Genomic DNA, 22,399 nt, shown 5'->3' on the forward strand with positions numbered 1-22,399 from the left:
AAGCTGCTGCTAGGAGTGCCTTCATCTGCACTTAATTCGGAAACTGTCTTCACTCCTGGACTTTGCTGACCTGGCTTCTCTGGTGTGCACTTCTGTAACCTATTGATTGGATTACTGCAACATGCTGTATGTGGGGCTGCTTGGAAAGCAACCCAGAAACCTCAATTAGTACAGAATGCAGCCACTTGCCTACTTGTAGGGCTTAGCTGTTATGCACATGTAATACCAGTACTGAAGGATTATTGCCCATATATTGCAGAGCAGACTGCCAGAGGCAGTTTGGAAAGGGCCCACTTTTGATAGCCTGTCATGTTTCAACAGTGAAAAACACAGGATGTTATTGATTAGGGTTCTTAAGCACTGTTACCAAAATAAAATACGTATTTGTTTTATGAAATGTCCATTTAAATCTTTTATTTCTGCATCTAACTGCTCTATAGAAACAGCTGAAAATTTTGTGAATCAAAAACCTCTGCAAACTTTGCAGGCTACACAGATCTGATGTCACATGTTTTACAGGAATGGCAAGAGAACCAAATTTTATTTCCAAGAGAAGAGTGCCGTATTACAGCACACAGATTTCAAAGTCCTTTGAGTGGAACAGAGATAATGATTGCGAGACAGATAAATCACCAGAATGTGAAGTTCCTCCACCAGTGGAGTTGCATGCAAATCACAACAAGGATGATATAAATCAGGAAAACATTAAGACACCTGATGCTCCCAGGCTTCCTGAAAAAATGCATCCTAGCTCTGCAGGTTCTAGACTGGAACTAAATGTAGCTCTTTCAAAAAACAAGAAGAAATTATCACCCAAAACTCCAGTGCATGAAAATGGAACATTAGCACCTACAGAAAAGGACTTAGGAAAAATAGACAATGGGGTAGGGAATTACTAAAATTGTTTTATTTTGGTAATTTAAAGTACAGCCTATATATAAGTATTGTGGCTAAATTGTGTCTGATTTTTTAAAAAAATTCTTTACATTGTAACTCAAGCCCTGTTTGCATGTGAGAGTGAACACATGTGCATCTTTTATGTACATCTGTTTGTAAGAAGGAGCCACTGACATGTTCATTGTGCAGCTGAAACCAGCGACCAGTACCTGAATAAATGTGGAGTTTGTATCACATGTTCAGTTGTACATACATTGAATGTAACATGAGAATTACTCAACAGATGTACACAGATTGTATGTGTGTTCACTGTAAGTTGTGAAGAAGGTTTCCATGTCAGCCTTTGTTAGATATATACTATGAGATCTAATGACAGAGTTGGTGAAATCTCTGGCAGGGAATCGGTGGAGCTCTGCTAACATGACAGCGAGGTAGTGTAGACAGAAGGACCTTTGGCTGCTATTGACTGAGCAGCTCTGACATTAGTAAGGGGGAAGGCTAAAGAAGGAGGTAGATGAGTAGTAAAGGAGGAGGCTGGTGCATCTACAGATTGAGCGTTGGGAGCAGGATAGTAATTGAGAGAGAATGTGAAAGGAGTCTGAGTGAGGAAATATAGCTGGGAGAAAGAAGGTGGTCCAGGTAAAGTAAGTTAAAGCTGATATACTGATGTGAATTAACTAATCAAATCTTTGATAAGAGATTTGTAGTTTGATGTTTATGCTGAGCAAGTATGACAAGCCCCTCCTCTTGTCTAAAAAAGAGGTAGATTTTCTACTGAAATTAGCAAGAGCAGGATTTAATTTAACATTAGGCTCCAGAGGTGCTTGTAGAATGGGATGACATACTTTGCCTTTATTCTCTTGATCCAAGTTAAGAATACTCATGCTAATAGTAAAACTTCAAATGTTGGTGTGATGGACTGCAAAGGAAAGCAGGCTTTTTAAAATGCTGCTTGTATTAGAGAGCCAGAGAGTTCAAGAATTAATCTTAGAGGTTACGTGATTGGCTGCTCTGCTCGCTCTCTGATTGGCCAGCATCAGCTGAGAGAGAAAATAAAACAGCTGATCTGGAGGGAAAAGTGATCTTTTGCAATTTGGTCTTTTGAAAATTGGTCTTTTGGCTGTTTAGTCTTTCTAAAGTCTGGATCAGTAGCTGGAGGGTGGCTTCTGAGGGAAGAGACATTTGGGAGTCAGTGTTTTCTGGCAGGCAATAGTCAGAAAAGTACTTCTACAAAGAGAAGAAGAGAAACTCCATATTCTTAGATATATTAACATTGCTCTGAGGGAAAATTTTAGATTCTCAGGAAAGCTTCAGAATAGCTTTATACAGACAAACGATACTGGAGGGATTGGGCAGAAGGTCTGAGTAGTTAGAGTGAACTCCCATTCAACTCAAATCGAAAAAGGACTTATTGCTTCTTAGGGACAAGGAGAATAATTTCCTGCCAGTGAAAGGGGTTGGGAAGAGAACCCTGTTCTGTGATAAAGGAGAGAAGCTTAGACACCTCAAGAGTTAATGAAAATCTGTATTATCTAAAGGAAAACCTGTAATATCTGAAGGAAGAAATCTAGAAACATCTCTGTGTTGTGCTGAAATATACTAAACAAAGTACCTCTCAAAGAAAGAAATAGAAAGCCTTGAAACAAAACTACAAATACACTCTCATGAATGCTCTAAGAATTCAGCTTTGTATATATTAGGAAGTTTTTTACTTCAGCAATCTCAAAACCTTGACTATTCCTATTATACATATATTCCCCTGCCTGTTTAATAAAATCTTTATTCTGTTTTTGAAAGTTAATTTGCCTCAAGCGCCATTTCATAAGGGTTTACGAAAACTGGACAGCTCCTGTATTTTCAGTAGAGTTCCTGAGCTGAGAAAAAGCCTAAACTAAATATCTAAACAAAGGGTGGAATAGTCAAGTCTTTCATGACAAAGAATATATACATGCTACTGTAGGGCAACTCAGTCACTGAGGGGAACTGAAAATTTGGCGTGAAAAATCTGCCAGACAGTTGGAGAGATACAGGGATTCGTCATGGTTAATTAAAACAATAAACAGACCTCTTCCTGAATTAATTGTTTCTTTTGACAGTTTAAGAGAGTCTTGCAGAGGAAAGCAGGCATGAATATTTTGCGGTCAAGTAGCTTCCCCAGAACTTCTGAGTATCAAAGACAGTTTGGTTGGAAGACCCCTCAGAAAGTCTCTCCAGTACTTTCAGCAGATCAGGTAACTGTTAAGGGCTTGTCTTTTTTTTTTTAAAACAGCACTTAGCTGTCAGACACTTTATAAATAATGAATATTGTTTTTTCAGCAGTACTGTTAATTTAGATTTTAAAATAACCACAGTAACATATTTTGTAAACCCAAGGTCATTCACAGTGCAAGTAAATCCATTCCTCCACACAAGTCTCCTGCAATTATTCCTGAAACTGAATATGAAAGATGTTTTAAAGCTTCTCCCCCTATGAAAGAACTCAGAAAAACACCTCATTTGGAAGAGAAAGAACGTCCTGTAGAATCATCTCCTGGAGAAAAGGTATTATATCTGCAGAACTAAATTCTGAAGATCAAGTTGCTTTTTCACTTAAGTTTTACATATGGAATGTCAGATCTTTCAGGATCACCTCAGGTTGTCAGCCTGGTGAGTGAATGGTTAGCAGCCATTCTACAGAATGACCTTTATTAATCGTTCACATTTTATGACTTTCCCTCTCTCTTTTAAAATTTTTTTGCTAGGTGCATTCTCAGTGTTACAATATAGGGTACACTGGGCACAGTTAATCTTGTAGCTTGTTTTAACTAAAATGGTTAGTAGAGCAAAATTCATAAAACAAATAATAAATATCCCCAGCATCAATCGTGGTCTAAAATTAGAAAGAAATGACCTGTATTTGTTCTGAGATTAGTGTGTAATCTCTCTGCCTTTACAGTAATTTATCATAGTGAAGGGCAAGACTGATTATGAGTAATAGGAATCTGTTACCATTTTAGGTTCAATCATTTGACATTCAGGTCTGTAGAGCAGACACAGGGACTTGCTGTTTATCTCCTGGTCAGGCTAAAATGTTGATTCATTTGAGTAATTAACATTGTTAATAATTTGTTGCAGAGCAGTCAGATGACAAGTCTTGGTTACAGTGCTTCCACATGTAAACTGGCATCACATGAACAAATGTCTAATATTTGGGTCAAACTGTTAAGAATCTTCCACCTGGACGAATAAATAGATTTAGTTTAAACATTAGAGCATGGGGGGCACTCTGCCTCAAAGTGTTTACTGTATCCAGACATTCATATGAAGTTACCAAGGACTGTTTTAAACTTTAGAGTTCCGGCTTGAAGACCACTGGAAGATGCTTCACTGTCAGCGCTCTGCTTGGCAGGTGATAACAAGAGAGAGGAAGTTATCCCTTGGCCTTGCGGAGTATGCATGTTAGTACACTGCCCAGGAATGCTGGTTTGCAGATACCACATACCTATTGGCTGGTGTATGATAAAAGTTCCCTTTATTTGTTACTGCCTGCCAAGTAAAGCATTAATGTGGGTAAAGTACAAATGGCTTTCAGATGCAAGTCAAATATTGAAATTGATCCTAGCAGTTCCATAAGAAGAGTCCTATGTGTGTTCCCCCATCAGAATTATTTTTCAGTCAATAATAATTTTAGTGACTCTGGTACACTCCTGTGATACACAGGGTCAAGCAGAGTCCAAGGTTTATTCCTTTTGGTTGCATTTCTTCTGTCTCTTTGCAATAAAAAAAGAAATAGGCCAGTTGAAAAAACATAGTATTATTTGTGAAGTCTTCCAAATGCAGCTGCATTGCCAGCCATTGTTTTTCATTTAATTTTGAGTACTTACACTAATGTACAATTTTAATATTGTTTTGCTGTTTTAAAATGCAGATAGTAGTTATCTTTTGAAGGCCAGGTTATTTAATAGGCTAGGTTCTCACCATGTTTCCACTGGTGTATATTTAGACAAGAAAGGAGACAGCATTTATTTTCTGGGGGTGGAAGAGGAGAACAGAAGGGAAGAATGGACAGTGTTTTGTCCCATCCTGAGCTACATTTTATTTGCAGTATTCCATTACATTTTGCTTTGTTTATCCTACCCTTCCTCCAAGGAGTTCACGGCAGTATACATGGTTCCTTTCCCCATTTTATTCTGGCAACAACTGCATGAGAGAGATTAAATTTAGAGAGTAGCTGGCCAAAGTGACCCACACTGAGCTTTGTGGCCGGTGGGGATTTTAATCTGGATCTCACTGGTTGTAGCCCAACATTCTGACTACTATACCATGCTGTATATAGATAACTAGTAAATTTTTTCAGAGGAGGGTAATGTCATTAGAAGTGCAGTGAGCTAATTATATTATTACACTGCAGTAGAAGTAAACTGTAGTATATCTTTGTAAGGATACAATTTTAAGTAGAAAATACATACTACTGAACTTGGAATATGTTTTAGAAATGTTTGTACTACAGATAATTGTCCAGTAGATGATTTTAGAGTCTTTAAATAAAAAAGCTACTAATAAGATGTTTCTGCTATTATTTTTGCTTTAGAAAGATAAAAAGGACTCACTTTCAAAGATCCCAGAAGATCCACCAAAAGACAGCAAATCAGAAACAGAACAAAAACAACATAAACAAAAACATAAGCCACACTACTTACATAGAAGTTTTAGGTATGTGTAATGCATTAGGACCACCTAAATTGTATTTTGTTACATAATATTAAAGACTCTGGCTGCATTCAGACATCACAGTAAACCACTGTTTATAAACCATTATAACTCTGGTTTAGTGTGCTGTCTGAATGCAGGCTGCCTAACAAACGATGGGTTTTTAGTAAAAGCTAAACTAGGATTCTAAATCATGTGCCATTTGCTTATTCTCAGGCTAAGTGCTGTGATCCTCAATTTGATAAAATGGTACGGATGGTTATTGTAATATGGATGGAGGCATCTCATCCAGTATGGTTTGGCCATAGTTCAGTACGCACTGCATTCCCAATAATGTCCATACAGATTAACCAAGACTGTAATAGATAAAATCTATGCAGTAAATTAGCCTGTTATCCAACTAGTTAAACAGGAGGTTACAAACAAACCATCTTGATGTAGTTGATATGTTACCTTGGGGTATCTTTATTAGAAAGTCCCACCATATCCTGCCAAGTGCTAGTGCAGACACATGTCTACTGCTAATTTTTGAGCCCCAGGGATGGAAAGACTAAGGCCAGAGATACCACTTCTTTTGAGCTTGCTTGCCCTTCCATCGTAACTCCATCATATAACTGATAAATCTTGGGGTTTCCTCCAAACCTTTCAACAATTGATTACAGTTAATTTTGTAGCACATGTTTATGGGATGAAATAGTCCTCCTGGTTACAAGATATTAATTTTAAAATACTAAATTTGTAAATCCAGTTTAATAAAGAGGGCTTGTCAAAAAATCAAAATTTCTGAGTATGTTCACTGCCTTCCCTCCAAAGCAAATAACACATAGTACTTATATAGAACTGTTGAGTGTTCAGTGCCTTTCATACATATTATCCTGCAATCCTTACAATAATACTATAAGGAAAGGCAATGTTGTCTGAGGCTGAGAATATGTGGCTTGTCTAAGGTCATTTAATGAATTCATGGCAGAGATGCGGTTCAACCAGGAATTTCATGATTTGTATCTCATTCTTTTAGCTATCAGGCTGCACCAGTTGATGAGTCTTAATTCAAGACTATTCATGGAGCTGTACAGCAATATTAATTTCACCCAGCCCCTAGCAGGGAGAAATTGGAAATGTATTTAAATCATTTTTAGAAACTAACCAAAAGGTAATTTATGGGTTCTTTAGGTACTTTCCTGCACAGGCTTACCTGAAATAAGAGGAAGGTGTGCAGAAGTGCAGAGGTTGTTCCTAGTGGATTATGCATTTTGTTCTGTGTTCCATGGATTAATTTGAGCCCGGAATCATTGAGAGTTTATTCTTAGAATCTGTTTTGGTTGCCAGCTGTAGAGTATGTGGAACAATGTCCACAAAGACTAGAATTCCTCTACTACTCTTCATCCATTGAATGAAGCCAGCCTTCCCCAATCTGAAATTTAGCTGGAAGGGCTTCCAAGGGTAGCTGCTGTGGCTTCTAAGTGGGCTTGAGACCTATTTTTTAGTTTTAGAAAATTGCTATCCAGGGGGTCATATTCTCTCTCATTAGTACCAATGTTTGTTGCCTGCTGATTTGGCTGATTGTATATCCTGCATTATTATGTTATTTAGGGCAAGAAATAATTAAAGACAAAATCCTTAGTGGTTTCCTAGATAATTATGAACTAATATTTGTCTCCCTCCACTCCCAACTTCCTTTTCCTAGGAAGATGAACACCGAATACAGATCAAAATTTTTGTCTCCTGCTCAGTACATATACAAAGATGGAGCTTGGTTGCGTATCAGGAGAAATGTACCTGCTCAAGTGAGTATGTATTTACACCTTTCCAGTAAGAGTAGTTTGAAGGTACTACTGTACCTGTAGTTTCTGAGAGAGCTGAGCCTTGTGAAGGTAGTTGAGGTACAGTCTCTCTTGCTGTAAACAAAAAATGAGGTCATAGAATGCTGACGTGTGAAGCAACACAACTTTATTTAACATTGTGCAGCATTTACTGACTTACCGTGGCTTCTGCTATATATTTCAGTTCTCCATTGACTTTCCCCCAACTGCTTTCCTCCATGCACTGCATTATGAAACACCTTGTTATTTGCTATCATTACATCTCCCCCACTTCTACTGCTTTCTGTTTCTGATAGGGTTTTCTTACCATGCTGCCTCTTCAGGCAACCACAGGCATTTCAGAACTAAATCCTTCCCTGATCTCTTGCTGCCTCTTTGTGCTGCAACAATTTCATTTGTTTCATCTTAAGATTCTTGCTTGTCTGAATTTGATAGTGGTGGTGGTTGTTTCATCCATCATTGACTTTTAGGGATCTTCTGTTTCTCTTCCATCCTGTGTTTGAACCAAATATGGTTTTGGAATCATATGAGTTCAGTCTCTTTTTTCAGGCTTGTACACAACTGTCCTGTCTTCATTAACATTCCTTTATTTACCTTTTCCATAATTTCTATAAACTATTTCCTGTAGGGGAGACAGAGTTATCGCTTGTTTCATTGTCTCTGTATTGACCTGAGTTTGCCAGATCTGGGTCAAAAAGAAAGAAACCATGAACTGAATACCTGTATTTTTTTTCTTCATCACTGAACAAATAAAACTGAAACACAAAAAAGCACTGGATGGCTTTCTTAATGTTTAAAAACATTTTCCCCTAAATACTTTGCACAAGGATAGGAGCCCTTCATCTCCAAGACTTTTACATTCAATTTATACCCTGCCCTCCCTGCCAAGGCAGGCTCAGGGCAGCTTACATAAACATGCATATATAAATACAATTAAAATCATTCATAAAACACCATAACAATTATCTTTGTAGTAGTTTAGTTTATTGTAATTAGGCATTGGCCGTTACAAGATTACAAAATACAAACTGTGAACAAACTATAGGTTAATATCAGAATATACAAAAGTACCATAAATCAATAACAAAATATGACTAATTTAATATAGTAGCCTGAATATTGCCCCTTCCTGTTGCCACCTTGGAACATATATTCTTTGCAGCAAGGGCAAATAATGAAACTTTATAAGAGACATATGCATCAGAGTCAGATAACAAAAATGAAATTTTATCCTCAACTGGGTAAGCACTAAGACCAGATAAAATACCTGCTAAAAATTTAGCCCTCGGACTAAAATATAGTGGGCAAAAGAGGATATAGTGAGGTAAATCCTCAAGTTCATGGGTGCCACAAATACATAAACGATGGGCCAATGGAGTTTAATTAAAGCAGCCTTCCAAGATTGCCGTTGGCATTGATTGAAACTGTAGAGAGGTAAAGAACTCTCTTAAGTACGTTGGGATTTGTCAATTGATGTTCCTAAAAGATCATTGGGAATAGAGTATCTTGAACGTATGTTGTTAAAAAAGTCAAGGTGCTGCAAATCTTTAACAGCAGGTTAAAAGATTGGTGACTGAGGGAATTAAGTTGTGAATTTTCCATTCTTTTCCAGTATCTGATAATTGTAAGGTGTGCCCGAGCCTTAAGAGAAGGAATACCAGTTTCAGCTCTCATCAGAGCAGCTGGGGACCCCTTGGGGAGTGCTAAAATGTGCTTTATTAGTTGCTCTAAAGTGCTGGAACAAAATTCAAGTAAAGTGCGAGAGCAGAAATTAAAAAAATTAGACAGTATTAAACAGTATTACTTAGGCAACAGTCATGATGGTATTCTTACACCAGCTCAATTGATCCGTTTATTTTTGTGGTGGGCACTAGGGATGTGCAAAAAAAAATAAATTCAGCCCATTGGGATTCGGCTGAATCGGGAAGAATCAATTTCGGCTGGCAGTAAGACTCCCGCATGTCAGTTTTGTCAGTACGCAGAGAATAGTTACAAGAATGGGCACAGTAATAAGACCAATGAAAAAAGGAAAAAGAGCTGTGACAATTTAGCACTTGGTAATATATTCATAAATTATAATATACAATAACAGAAAATAAGTAATATATATAGTGAATGTAGACGGTGATCTCTGGAATGGTGTGCCGTTTCGACAATGATCTTCTGAACAAGGGTGTGTACCTTATCAAATATAACAATACAAGTCTCATTTAAAATAAATATAACAGTGTGCAAATATATAATATGAATAAGTATAAAAATAGTATGAAACCTTACAAAAACTGTCTTTCAACAATACATTTCTCTTGGTGACGTATTGGAAATATACTGTTGATTCTAAAAAGTACAATGATAGCTGTTACAATACATTTTCATTGTTATTCAATAATAATTACATTGCTCCACATACATAAATATTAATTTAAATAATTGTAAAAACACTCACCGCTTCATCATGAGGCTATGCTTACAGCTATGTTCTTCAATGGGCTATAATTGCTGAATGCCCATTCCGGAGACCACCGTCTACATTCACTCTATATATATTACTTATTTTCTGTTATTGTATATTATGATTTATGAATATATTACCAAGCGCTAAATTGTCACAGTTCTTTTTCCTTTTTTCATTAGTTTCGTCAGTACGGCAATGGCGAAAACATAGGATATATTCTGGGGGCTGGAGGGGAGGCAGCTTGAGGGAGAGACTCCAAACTCGTAGGGTAGCTGCTGGAGCCTTTCCCCAAGATACCAACCAAGTTTCAAGAGCATTGGACCAGGGGGTCCAATTCTATGGGTCCTCAAACAGGTTGCCCCATCCCCTCCATTGTTCTCTATGGTGGGGAAAAAAGTTACTTTTTGATAGGAGCAACCTGTTTGGGGGCCCGTAGAATTGGACCCCCTGGTCCAATGTTCTTCAAACATGGTTGGTATCTTGGGGAAAGGCTCCAGCAGCTACCCTACAAGTTTGGAGACTCTCCCTCAAACCCCCTCCCCTCCAGCCCCCAGAATATACCCTATGTTTTCGCCATTGACTTCAATGGCCCATAGGATATAATGGGGTCGAATTACCGCCAAAATTCGGCGGCAAGCCAGTTCAGATCAGAGAATCTGAATTGGCCTGCAGCAGCCCGAAAGGGGTCCAAATGGGCCATTTTCGGGGGTGCATTCGGTTCGGACGAACCGAATGCACATCCCTAGTGGGCACAGGCTGTAAGTTGTAGGTTGTAGGCCAGGGCACGTGGTCACTTCTCAGGTGTTTGATGTGGCTCCTAATCAAAGGCCTGGTGGAAGAGCTCCATCTTGCAGGCCCTGCGGAACTGTACTGTTTTATAACGTTTTCTCCTTTAGTACTAGCAGTAATCCACATTAAATTAGGCTTCTGAAAAATTAATATGTGACAATACATAATCACAATAGGAGTTTCAGCTGCCTGCATTCTGCTGAGATAAATGCTGCTTCCTCTTTCAATGAGTAAAGTTAGGGGTTCTTTGTTGTTTTTCCATAACTCACCACAGGTATTTTCAGTATCCATTTCCTCTCATTACGTGTCTAGTTGCTCTTCTGACCATAACTCTCTTCCACTAGAATTGTCTTGCCTCCCATTATTGATTTTGTCTTGCAAAAGAATAGCTAGCTGCACAATAGTGAACCATCTTAAAATGGCAGATTTCCACAGCTTTTCTAAAATAAAGAGCACGGTGTGCAGTGGTTGTGTTTCACTCTGTTCTATTTATGTCCAATTGGTTGTATGCTTTTTTATGCCATTCTCTTTGACAGGGTGACTTATCAGAGCAGGATTTTCTCATCATGTCTTTAGGGATTTACAGAATTAAATAGGAAGTCTCATGCACATTTTTAGATGCAAAAAAGAGACCATTTATTTGGACCTCTGTCATGGGGATAACTAACTTTGGTCCCATCCACGTATATGGGATTCAGGTTGAGTGGTAATTGGCGCTTCTTGAACATAATTCCATACTGTGCTGACTTTACCATGAAAACAGGGTTCCTATGAGGTCTGCACTGAGTAGTCTTAAGTCCAGTGACCCCTTGAGACATTTTGAATCTGTGGTAACAAACTGAAGAATTTGTTTTGGCTTGTTTGCAGTTCCTTTATCTAGCTATCAATACTTCTGTGTAGTTTTGATGCATTTGAGTGCATTGAAAATAGGTGTTGCCTTGTTTTCTTTAAAGGCATTCATGCTCAAATATTCCGTGATGTTGGAGAGAATGAGCTCCTACTTGCATTGTATTACATGTACCACACTGGATCTCTAGCAAGCACACTGGAGATAATAGGAGATAGGAAATGTATGTCCTCTTATATTACAGAGAGTGCCCTGAATTCTCTGGTAATTGGAATTCAAACCGCATGCTTTTTCAATGCATAGTACCCTTCACATTCATCTTGGCTACCTCCTAAAGCATCTTATTCCATGAAATATACAGAGAGAATATATTTTAGCATCCTGTTTTAAACTTTGAGTAGTTGAATGTGTATATGTACTAAGTTTACATCATTTTAGCAGTATGGAAAGGTAATAGAATGTGGTCTGTCATCGTGCCTTACTACTTCAGATAATTGTTACAATAATTAGGCTTTGGATGCTTTGGTACTGCAGAGGCTGGTTCAGAAATTATGACAGACGAGTCAAACTTGGGGACTAGCTGTGCATCAGATGTTCTTGTATGATTCTAATCCTGCAATTGTCAGAGCAGTTGAGCAAACTGATAGATTAAGTACATTAGGATGCCATATTTCAGAAATGACTTTTTAAAAATCTGAACTCTAGGAGGCAGGATAACATTGTGATCCCCGTAGAAGGAAATAGACTGTTTCATGTTTAGATTGAGACAAATGTATACATGTCCTATTATTTAAACAAATATTATTTCTATATTCCTCTCCTTAGGGTTCTCGAAACACCCTAAATTACATGTGGTATATGGAGGTTGGTTGCATCTAAGTTCTTCCTTCTTGGAGCAATTGTAGAATTAATGAGCCTTCAAAAAGAAATAAAATCTACTACTAAGCAGATACATAGTCGCTGTGCTTTTTGTGCTTGTTGAATAATGTTATTGTTCACTGTGCTTTGGCTGGACTGCTTAGAACAGTAGGAATGTAACCTCATTCATTGCCTCTTGTTCACAACATTGCTCCTTATGGCCTCACTGCTGTGAATGGTTATGCGTTGTCTGTATTATGATGTTCTGTGCTGTTAATTATAGCTTTAACTGACTAATAGTTTCCAAAAACATTACAATTATTTGTTTTAAAACTTTGTGAAATGTTTACACTCAGGTAAAAGAACTGCGAGAGAAAGCAGAGGCTTACAGGCAAAGAATACAGGGAACCCACTTCTCCAGAGACCATTTAAACCAGCTTCTGTCTGATAACAACAGGCTTTGGGATTTGTCTTCAGAGTCGAGTTCAGAAGAAGCCATTAGCAACAACATCAGAGCTCTAGATCTGGCAGGGTAAGGAAGTATTTGTGGGTGCAGAAAAGTTTAATTGTAGCTTTAACTGACTAGTCTAGTCTAGTAGGGTAACATTTATTCTGTTAGACTCTGGTATGTATAAGGTTAACACTTCTACAGTACAGTCCTATGCAGAATTATTCCATTGTGCTGCTAGCCTTTCAGTCATGTGGCCTGGAGTAACTGGCTTGACTCTAGCTGGAATTGCTTGAGGAGAAGTTTGCAAAACATGCTGGTGTCAGCATAAAATTTTTCATCTTCTTAATGATCGTGATAGAAGAAGGAGAAGCATAATTGGGGAAGTTTGTGTTGATTTCTGTATATGTTTGTGTTCTGAAATATTTGCTGAAGAATATGTATGTTCAAAAAGGGAAACCAAGACCAGTGAGGTTTGTCACCATTTATTTTAATTGGATTTAAGTGCACAGCCCTCTCAGGGTTGTGCATGGGCAGGTTCTAATCCAGGTGGCTGTCCATTTGTTCCAACTTTTGCATACCTTTTCTGTTTGCATTTGGAGCCCACTTCATGACTTCATCTGATTTCTGTGCATGATTTATCCCAGCAATGACAAGATATGGACATTGTGTTAATGTGGCTTTAATACTTCCGGATCTAATGTTGTGCAATTGTTTTTATGGTATCTCAGTTGTTCATATGCACAGAGTTTGTTGAGTGATCATTGATGTAGTTTTCCACAGTTTCTGTTTTTTTAAAAATGTTAATGCAGCACTATCCAAGCAGATTGCCAGATTTTCAAGTGAAGCTGAACTGTTTGTACTTCTTAAGTGTATACTAGAGTACATAACCTGGCACACTTGCCCCTAAATATAGCCTTAAACTGAACTCTTTTGTGGAAACAAGTTTTTTAGGGAGTTCTGCTAGGCTTTCTGTATAAAACATGTTGCACGTGGGAAGTGAGAAAAAAAACATTCAGCAGTATCCCTGTAGGGATTGTTAAATGTCTTAGAATGTGTGATAGACGCTGTGGGTTCACTAGCATGCAAGAACCACCTGCTGCTCTTCCAGGTCTCTGGGCAAGATTTTAACCCTGCAGTTCTGTGCACTGGTTCAAGAGCTCAGACTAAAGAAAGTTACTTGAGATGTTTCCAGTCAGATTTTTTTTCTTTGACTCTTTGTCATTCTACAAAAGGTCTTTGAAAATGTCCTCGGTTCCAAAAGCAGTTTGCCATAAGACCTGTTGTTTGAGAGACACAAACCCAAAGTCTCCCTGGGTTGGATACTGGCTGTCAGCAATCATTTAATAGGTTAAAAATTTGTTTTAGTCTGGAAACCAGTTACTGTTATGCAAGTTTTGTTGAAGTATTAATTATATCAATTTCGGTATGCTGTGCATACACAGAACAAAACATCCTGTTGGAGCCTGGAGCCTTTATCCCCAGCAGCACCATTTTGTGGAGACCAGTGGGAGAGGAGAGGCAGGAAAGCTCCATTTTGATTATGAAAAATGTAATCTGGATCTGACACATATGTTTGCACTTTTCTGGGAACATGGATCATAAAATAATGTTCAGTGCACTGCTTGCTTGCTGTTCATACAGGGTCTCTGAGAAGCAGATCTCTCCAGGTCCTCAGGCGTTGCTACAGCCTGAATGGTCAGAACAGCTAACCAAAAACAACACTGAGAAGCTGGGCATATCAGATGCTGCCACTGTTCCAGTCAAACGACGTCTAGTTTGGGGTGAACCAGGCAGTGCTGAAAAACGGGAAGATCTGACACTGGAGGAAGGAGAGGAAAAAGCAAATAAACAGAAATCAGAAGAGTTTGAAAAACAAAGTGATAAGGGTAGCAATACAAATAACCAGCAAGGGTAAATATATATTTTTTAAAGATTTGTCAAGCCTGCTTTATCTCCCAAGTATGACAACTTCTGTTTCCTCAAGCACACTTGCAAAGCCATTTTAGCAGGCCAATTCAACTTCCACTGAAGTGATTGGGAAATCTAACTGGTTAGCATAAGTGGGGTTAGGATTTCCCCCCAGGTCAGTTTACAGTTAGTAAACTGCTGGTAATTTAAGAATTTATGTGTTTCTATTTAGACATAGGAGGAATTTCAGAGAACTATTCATTCCGAAACTGTGTGTCATGGTTAGTCATTCTGTATGGAGATGTTAGCTGCACCGTATGGAGAATTTGCCCATATGATCTGATGAATTCACTTTTATTGAGAATGTTTTATGTTTTATTGCATTAAAAATCAGAAGTTGTGCTATGAGCCATTCTAAAAATAATTTTCTGTGGTGCTTTCCCTTTCTCAGTAGTCTTTATAACTAGTGCAGAATAAACCGGAAAATGTCTGAAAACACGTGGTTTTATAATACGGGAATAATCAGGTATGGCCCTGTCCACCATCAACATCTCACATTACAAAGACAGACATTTGTGATTATTTTCAAGCCACCTCTTTCTAGGTGTCTGAAAAGTACAAATTACTACTGGATGATAATATAGGACTCTCTAAATTTCTTGATTAATAACTTTTTAGCCCACTTTTCTCTCAAGAAAGGGGACTCAGAGAAGCCTGATCAGGAAGAGGGAAGCTGTTTAGCTTATTTTAGGACCAAATAAAAATGGCTACAAATTGACAATAATTTAGGCTGGATGTCATCATGATGGTTCTGTCTACTAGAGGTGTAAAATTCAGACCATCTCCCTGAAAAGTTTTGTGGGGGGCAAAACCTCACAGTGTTCAAGACAGGATTGTATACATTTTCAAGAGTTTTCTTATGACTTCTATTGTTTTGTTTCTAGCCCATTCAGGTTGCTTTTGGCTGTGTGTTTTTAGCTGTCTGTCTTCATTTTATTGCAGAAGCAGCCAAGATAGGTTTCCAGTTTCAGTAACTGGTAATGATGACTGCCAATAAATTGTGGGGTAATGATTTTTCATTGTGTATATTTTTGTATGTTGTGGCCTAACAGAGGTTATGTGTTTGTATTTTTCAGAGGGAATGTCTCACTTCTCAGTCCCTCAGGTGATGGGTCGGATTGTTCTTTAGCGTCTTCAAGAAAGGGTGGTAGGGTTTCTACACCACAGCTAAGACTTCTTGGTGGAACCCAAAGAACTCATCATGATCTTACCACACCTGCTACTGGTAAATTTTTATAGTTAAAATAATAAAAAAATGAATGTATGTATTTCCTGGACATTTGGCACTAACATGAACATGTTTTTGTTTTGTTTTTTTACTTTAGGAGGTGCTGTTTTAGTATCTCCTCCAAAAGTGAAGCCTTGGACCTCGGTACAAATAAAGAAGGGGTCTTCAGAAAATCAGGTATCAAGAGAAGACACAAAAAGAAAACCTAGTAGGGTAGATCTGTGAAAATTAGCTAAAAAGTGTGACAGGTTTCTTTTTTACACACATACACAATCTTACGTTTTTGTTTATAGACACAGGATAAACACAGCTAATTTACTAGTGATTTTTATGGAGATTCAAGGAGTTGTAATTGTTGTCAAAACTTATAGGAGTAGAGCTAGGAACCATATATGATTATCTTAATATTTGTAATAGCTATGCAACTTATTTTTGTTTTTCTGTTAATTTATTAGAATTTGTGCTACTACTCAGAGAACTGGGACTAAGGGGCTGGGGTATGTGAGTGAAAATATTCGTTTTCCCACTGGCCACGTGGGTAGCTGAGCAATCGTACAACCTGATGTCACTGTTTCTTGCTGATTTGTGCAGTATTTGGGAGGATGGCATGGGGTGGGGGCATATAAGGCTCATTCTATGTTGCCTGGGATCCAAAACATTCACAGGTAAGTGATGTCAATTTTTGTGCCTGACTGCTTGAAAAATTTCTAGAGTTTGTATATGAAAGACCAGTTGCCATGAGCTGCTTTCAAACCTGGACTGATGGAGGATAATATGTTTTTAAAAGCCCCAGAAGGTACAAAAGGAAGGTATGTTGCTGGTCACTGTTTCTGTTAAAGATCTGCAGTACCCTGGTAATATGACTTTCATTAAATATAACTTTAATATGCATAGTGTAGAAGAATCAGATACAGAATAAACTATTGGGAGATAAGTCTGTGCAAATACCAAGATATTGAATTTTATTTCCTGTGAACAGCACTGCAATAGTGGTGTTTGGTTAATATCTCAAACAGCAGTTCTTTACAACATGACACCTTTTCCTTTGCGTTTTAGGATGAGGTAGAAGCTACATTGCCACCTCTTCCTTCAGCTGCTGGACTGAAAACTCAGGGTCCTTTACCACTACAGAAAGATCAGTGGCCTGGACTAGATTTTTCTGGTGTAAGAACCTCTCCAACTACAGTGCATTCAGAGCATACACCTATAGCTGCTGCATTAAAACCAGCAAAAGGCTCTGCTTCATCCTGTTGGAGTCCAACATGGCGAATTCAAGGAACTCTCAGGGATTCAGAGTTTCAGCATAATGGTTGGTTCTCTTTCCTTGCTCTTCTTTAGACAGGCATACCTTCCACTTGAAGTTATTTCAACTTCTCTTGCTTCTTGATAACAATAGCAATAGCAGTGCAGTCATTTGTGGACAGTTTTTTCTATGACCTTTGACTGGCGTAACTCTGCCTAGCGCATCATAGAATCATAGGGTTGGAAGGGACCTCCAGGGTCATCTAGTCCAACCCCCCGCACAATGCAGGAAATTCACAAATACCTCCCCTCCACACCTGCAGTGACTGCTGTTCCACGGCCAGAAGATGACAAAAAACTTTCAGGATCCCTGGCCAAACCAGCCTGGAGAAAAATTGCTTCCTGACCCCAAAGTGGCAATCAGCATTTCCCTGGGCGTGTAAGAAAGGGCCACAAGAACTAAGCACTGAGGCAACCCTTCCTGTCCTCCCTCTTATGATCTGCCTAAGTTCACAGAATCTACATTGCTGTCAGATGTCCATCTAGCCTCTGAAAACCTCCAAAGAAGGAGAACCCACTGCCTCCTGAGGAAGCCTGTTCTATTGAGGAACCGCTCTACCTTCCTAACATTTAGCCAAAAACTCTTCTGATCTAATTTCAACCTGTTGGTTCTGGTCTAACGTCTATATCCTTCTTAAATTGTGGTGCCCAAAACTGAACACAGTACTCTAAGTGAGATCTACCCAGAGCAGAGTAAAGTGGTATCATCATTTCGCGTGATCTGGACTCTAAACTTCTGTTGATACAACCCAAAATCACATTTGCCTTTTTAGCAACCGCATCACACTGCTGACTCGTGTTCAATGTATGGTCTACTAAGACCCCTAGATCCTTTTCGCACATACTACTGCCAAGACAAGTCTCCCCCATCCTATAATTATGCATTTTGCTTTTCCTACCTAAATGCAGAACTTTACATTTATCCCCATTGAAATTCATTTTATTTGTTTTAGCCCAGTTTTCCAGCCTATCAAGATCATCCTGTACCCTGCCTTTGTCTTCTACTGTATTTGCTACCTCTCCCAATTTAGTATCATCTGCAAATTTAATATGCATTCCCTCTATTCCTTCATCCAAATAATCAATAAAGATGTTGAACAAAACAGGTCCCAGGACAGATCCTCCAGGCACTGCACTTGTCACTCCTCTCTAAGAAGATGAGGAACCATTCACAAACACTCTGTGGATGCGATCTGTCAACCAGATACAGATCCACCTAACAGTCATAGGAGCCAAACAACATTTTTCCAATTTGTCAACAAGAATATTATGTGGACCTTATCAAAACCTTACTGAAATCAAGATAAACTATATCTACAGCATTCCCCTGATCCATCAAGGTAGTAACTTTTTCAAAAAAAGAGATAAGGGTCCCGGTCACATGGGCCAGAAAATGCGGGGGGGGGGGGGAGCATGGCTGTTTGCCCCGGGGCAAAAAAATGCACGGTAGCACGATCAGATCTCCCGTGGAGGTCCTGTGGTTAGGGGGAGGTGCCGATCACATGGCGCAGCAAAGAAGCGGTGGCCGCGCGCCGAGGGTTCTCCTCCAGCGCCTGTCTTCGAGGCCATGGTGAGTGCTGCCCTCCTGGCTCTTCGGCTCCCTGGGCGCTGGGGCTCCGATCCCGCAGCCTCTGCACACACACCCCTCGCGCCCGTGTGTCTAGTCACCTCTTCTCGGCTTGGCCCCCCCTTCCCCAAACAGACGTCCTACTCTGCCGCCGCAGCCCCCCCTTCTGGGCTTTGCCTCAGCCGCTTTCTCTTCTGCCTTGCCCCCTTTCCCCCTATCTGTTTCTCTCTCGCCTCCAGCCGTGCGCTTTGTGTTGCGTTTCTTCTGGCTGCTCTCCTTTTCTCTGTACGACTCAAGTCTTAGCGAGCTGCTCAATTGTATGTGGGTTTTTTTTAAACTAAGTGTGTGCATGCTCTGTTGGGTGCTTGTGCGCATCCGTGGAGACTTGGGGGGAAAAACCCCTTTTTGCTAGGGGACATGGGCGGGCGCCGGAACTACCACCGGAAATGCGATCAGACGCCCGCCCTTGCCCCGTGGTTTCCAGAAACTAGTACCTCCGAGGTAGTAGTTTTTTACCGTGCGTTTTCCGCGGGAAGCCTCGGGTGAGCCATGGGAGCTCTATGCTTCCCAGATGTGGCGGTGAGATCGCGCCCGGAAAATCCGCCTATCTTCCGTCCCTGTAGCGTGGCTAATTCTCCGGAGCCAAGGTTAGTCTGACATGACTAATTGTTAATGCACTGTTAATAGTACCGTTAATGTTCGAATAGGAGCAAGGCTACATTAGTGGATCCTCTTACTCTCCTTTTTTTGAGTGCATAATAGAAGTCAACACAACTAGGGTAGGATTTTAATTAACTTACTTCAACATGCAGAAATTTTCTATTCGGTTTGGGGTTGGAGTGGAAGGGATAGGAACCTACCCAACCATTACGATCATCTTCATGGGCCCTGCTTTGGGTGCCCCCCCCCCCCATCTAAGACTAGACTGGTAGCAACCTGAGAAAGGGCCTTCTCAGTCATGGCACCAAAATGATTGAATTCCCTCTCCAGGATGGTTCATCTATCTCTCTTGATCATTGTTTTCTACCAGCAGGTACAGACAGTTCTGCTTCATCTGGTGTACCATAACTGAGCCTCCTTCTTGTTTGTCTTTTAATTGCTGATTTAATATCTGTATCAATTGCAGTGTCTTTTTAATTGCTTGCTGCCTTCATACTCCTAACTGGGCAGAAAGGCAGCATAGAAATGTTTTAAATAAATAGTGTCAAAACTTTAGTTATGATTAATTTACTTTTTATTGGACAACTACAGCAACATTATTTTAAAACAAGTTGAGATAATACTGTACAATATGCTTATTTTACTGTGATCTCATAAGGTAGGAATCCTTCCATTGGAGGCAGGCTCTGTTGAAATCAAAACAATCTATTAGTTAATCCGTTGGCTATTAAGTATTTAAAGTGAATTACCAAATTACTTTCCTGATAAGAGATAAGACTTATGGACTGCTTTCTATCTTTCTTATTCTATTCTACCTGAGAATGGTATCCCTAATATACGTCCTTCAGAAATTGCAGATGGTAGTGCATTTAATCATGTAAACGTAATTGCTCATCTATATCTAGGAACTATGAGACTAAACAGACATTTTAGTGTTGTGTAGTGGGATACCCATATGGAGAGAAGAACACACACGTCTAGGTTGGCAGATTGTACTATTATTATCAGTCTCCATAATCAGCTGCTTAGTAGTCTTAAGGGCTAAAGGCCATCCTAATGCCAAAACTACATTCTCTGGACACCCCAAAATATTCAGTTTTTCTGCTATAGCCTGATTCTATGAACTGGAGAAGTTATCTGATTTCATATAATATAATAAGCTCTTATCCTCAGAAAATGTTATTTTGAGTTTCAAATTTAATGCCAATATCCAGGCTCTAGCTTCGACAGAATGTTGACCAACTTCCAATCTAAGGGCGGCACCAACCACAGATTTTGGTATCCCACAGATTTGGCATAAAAATTGTATTAGTGGCTGATCTATAATCTCGTTTATGTTATGGACCCAGAATGCTGCACCACATGGTATGGACTATTGAGGTGTAACACACGTATGCTGTTTCTTTTAGGAAATGTGGCAAGCCCAAAAAAGAGCTGGCTGCAATTACCTCTCCAGGAAAGAAATTATAATGATGAAGGTATCTCTCTCTCTCTCTCTCTCTCTCTGTTTAGATCTCATTTAATTATATTTGATTTTAATCTGTTTTTCAAATTCCCTTCCTGCCCATGCATTCCAGTCATATTCAAGAATAGCTCAAAGTAGTTTCTTTAGAATAAGATACTAGAAGCGAAATTCCTGATTATAACTAACTTTCTGAACTGGATGGCAATGTTAAAATGGAAAAATTGTGTCCATAAAATCTACTAAGGGTTTAAATCTAAATGTTTATGAATTCTATCAAGTTGTACATTGCATGAGAAAAGAGAATTGTATTTTTAGCTCAGAGGGAAGAGGAATGGGATGACAATTTTAAAAGAATAAAAATTATGAAAAGGAAAGTCAAAAACTGTTTTCTGCCGGTGCTCAGAAGAGTAGAAGCAACAGGCTTAAAGGGTAGCCTTGTATATGTATTTTGATTTTTAAAAAGGAATCTAGGTCTACCAAAGTTTGGCAATTAGGTTGTGGAAACTTCCTCTTCCAGTAGTGCCTTTCAAGATTCATTAGTGCTAAATTTTGGGCAGAGGTGGCTTGTGTTTGGTGATGGTTGCCACAGCAGGGGCTTTATGCCTGTGACTGCCACAGTACAAAATAGCTTATTAACGCTGTTGTAACTACAAGGGTACATGTCTTGAAGCTCTTTTTTTTTAATAATAATTTATTTATAGTAGGATACATAAAAGTTCAAAATAATGGCAATCTTAAGTTTATATCAAAGTAGGTAACATCAAAAGTCAGAAAAAGTACAATTAATTGTTTCAAAAATAGAAGAATATACTTTCCACTCTGAAATCAAAGAATTAGTACAAAGATCATAAAAATTTTATGTGGGTGAGTCTTGAAGCTCTTAACACCAACTTTGTTACCTGGCATAGTCCCTCAGCATTTATGCAGTCTAACTTCTGCTTGCTGTCTTTTTTATCCCCTGTAAATGGCTCTTGGAAGTGAGCTGCATTTTTTTTCAGCTTCTAGCCATTCTTGGTTATTGCATGATTCCCTTGGGATGGGAACACATATCAAAAGGATTCAAATTGTATGACTCTTCCTGAGTACATGTATTAGATTGAAACCGTAACTAAAGACCACACAATAAGCATATAATTTGAATGGCTGTGCTAAATGTCATCAAGAGACCAGAACAGAGAGAGGGTTAGTCTCTGCAGCTCTTGTGAGTTATAAATTACAGGGAAATTAAAATCGGGGGGAAAATAGGTGTTTTAGAGTCAGGTCACACCATTTTCACAAAAGGTGTTTGTGTGAGCTCAGTAAATCATATAAAAGAAAGTGTTTAAAATACACTTTCCATGTAACATTGTAATCTGGCAGTTTTCCATGTGGTCTCCATTTTAGATATGTGGTTTCCTGTA

The 22,399-nt window shown here is 39.0% G+C and overlaps 1 protein-coding gene across 3 annotated transcripts in view; it reads left to right on the top strand.

Moving 5' to 3' along the window:
• Positions 1 to 22,399, top strand: part of MDM1 (Mdm1 nuclear protein) — a 32,789-nt gene that overhangs the window by 7,646 nt on the left and 2,744 nt on the right. Inside the window, exons 3-14 of one of the 3 annotated variants that reach the window (XM_015405705.1) lie at positions 520 to 884; positions 2,994 to 3,128; positions 3,271 to 3,438; positions 5,468 to 5,589; positions 7,274 to 7,373; positions 12,326 to 12,364; positions 12,715 to 12,890; positions 14,451 to 14,720; positions 15,854 to 16,002; positions 16,103 to 16,182; positions 17,062 to 17,314; positions 20,944 to 21,012. In XM_015405705.1, the coding sequence (XP_015261191.1) occupies positions 520 to 884; positions 2,994 to 3,128; positions 3,271 to 3,438; positions 5,468 to 5,589; positions 7,274 to 7,373; positions 12,326 to 12,364; positions 12,715 to 12,890; positions 14,451 to 14,720; positions 15,854 to 16,002; positions 16,103 to 16,182; positions 17,062 to 17,314; positions 20,944 to 21,012 (1,926 nt within the window). The remainder of the gene's footprint in view (positions 1 to 519; positions 885 to 2,993; positions 3,129 to 3,270; positions 3,439 to 5,467; positions 5,590 to 7,273; positions 7,374 to 12,325; positions 12,365 to 12,714; positions 12,891 to 14,450; positions 14,721 to 15,853; positions 16,003 to 16,102; positions 16,183 to 17,061; positions 17,315 to 20,943; positions 21,013 to 22,399) is intronic. The other 2 variants (XM_015405707.1, XM_015405706.1) reach the window with 2 other exon arrangements.

This window comes from Gekko japonicus, unplaced genomic scaffold, assembly GCF_001447785.1.
Source record: "Gekko japonicus isolate JY-2015 unplaced genomic scaffold, Gekko_japonicus_V1.1 scaffold53, whole genome shotgun sequence".
NCBI classification, from domain to species: Eukaryota; Metazoa; Chordata; class Lepidosauria; order Squamata; family Gekkonidae; genus Gekko; species Gekko japonicus.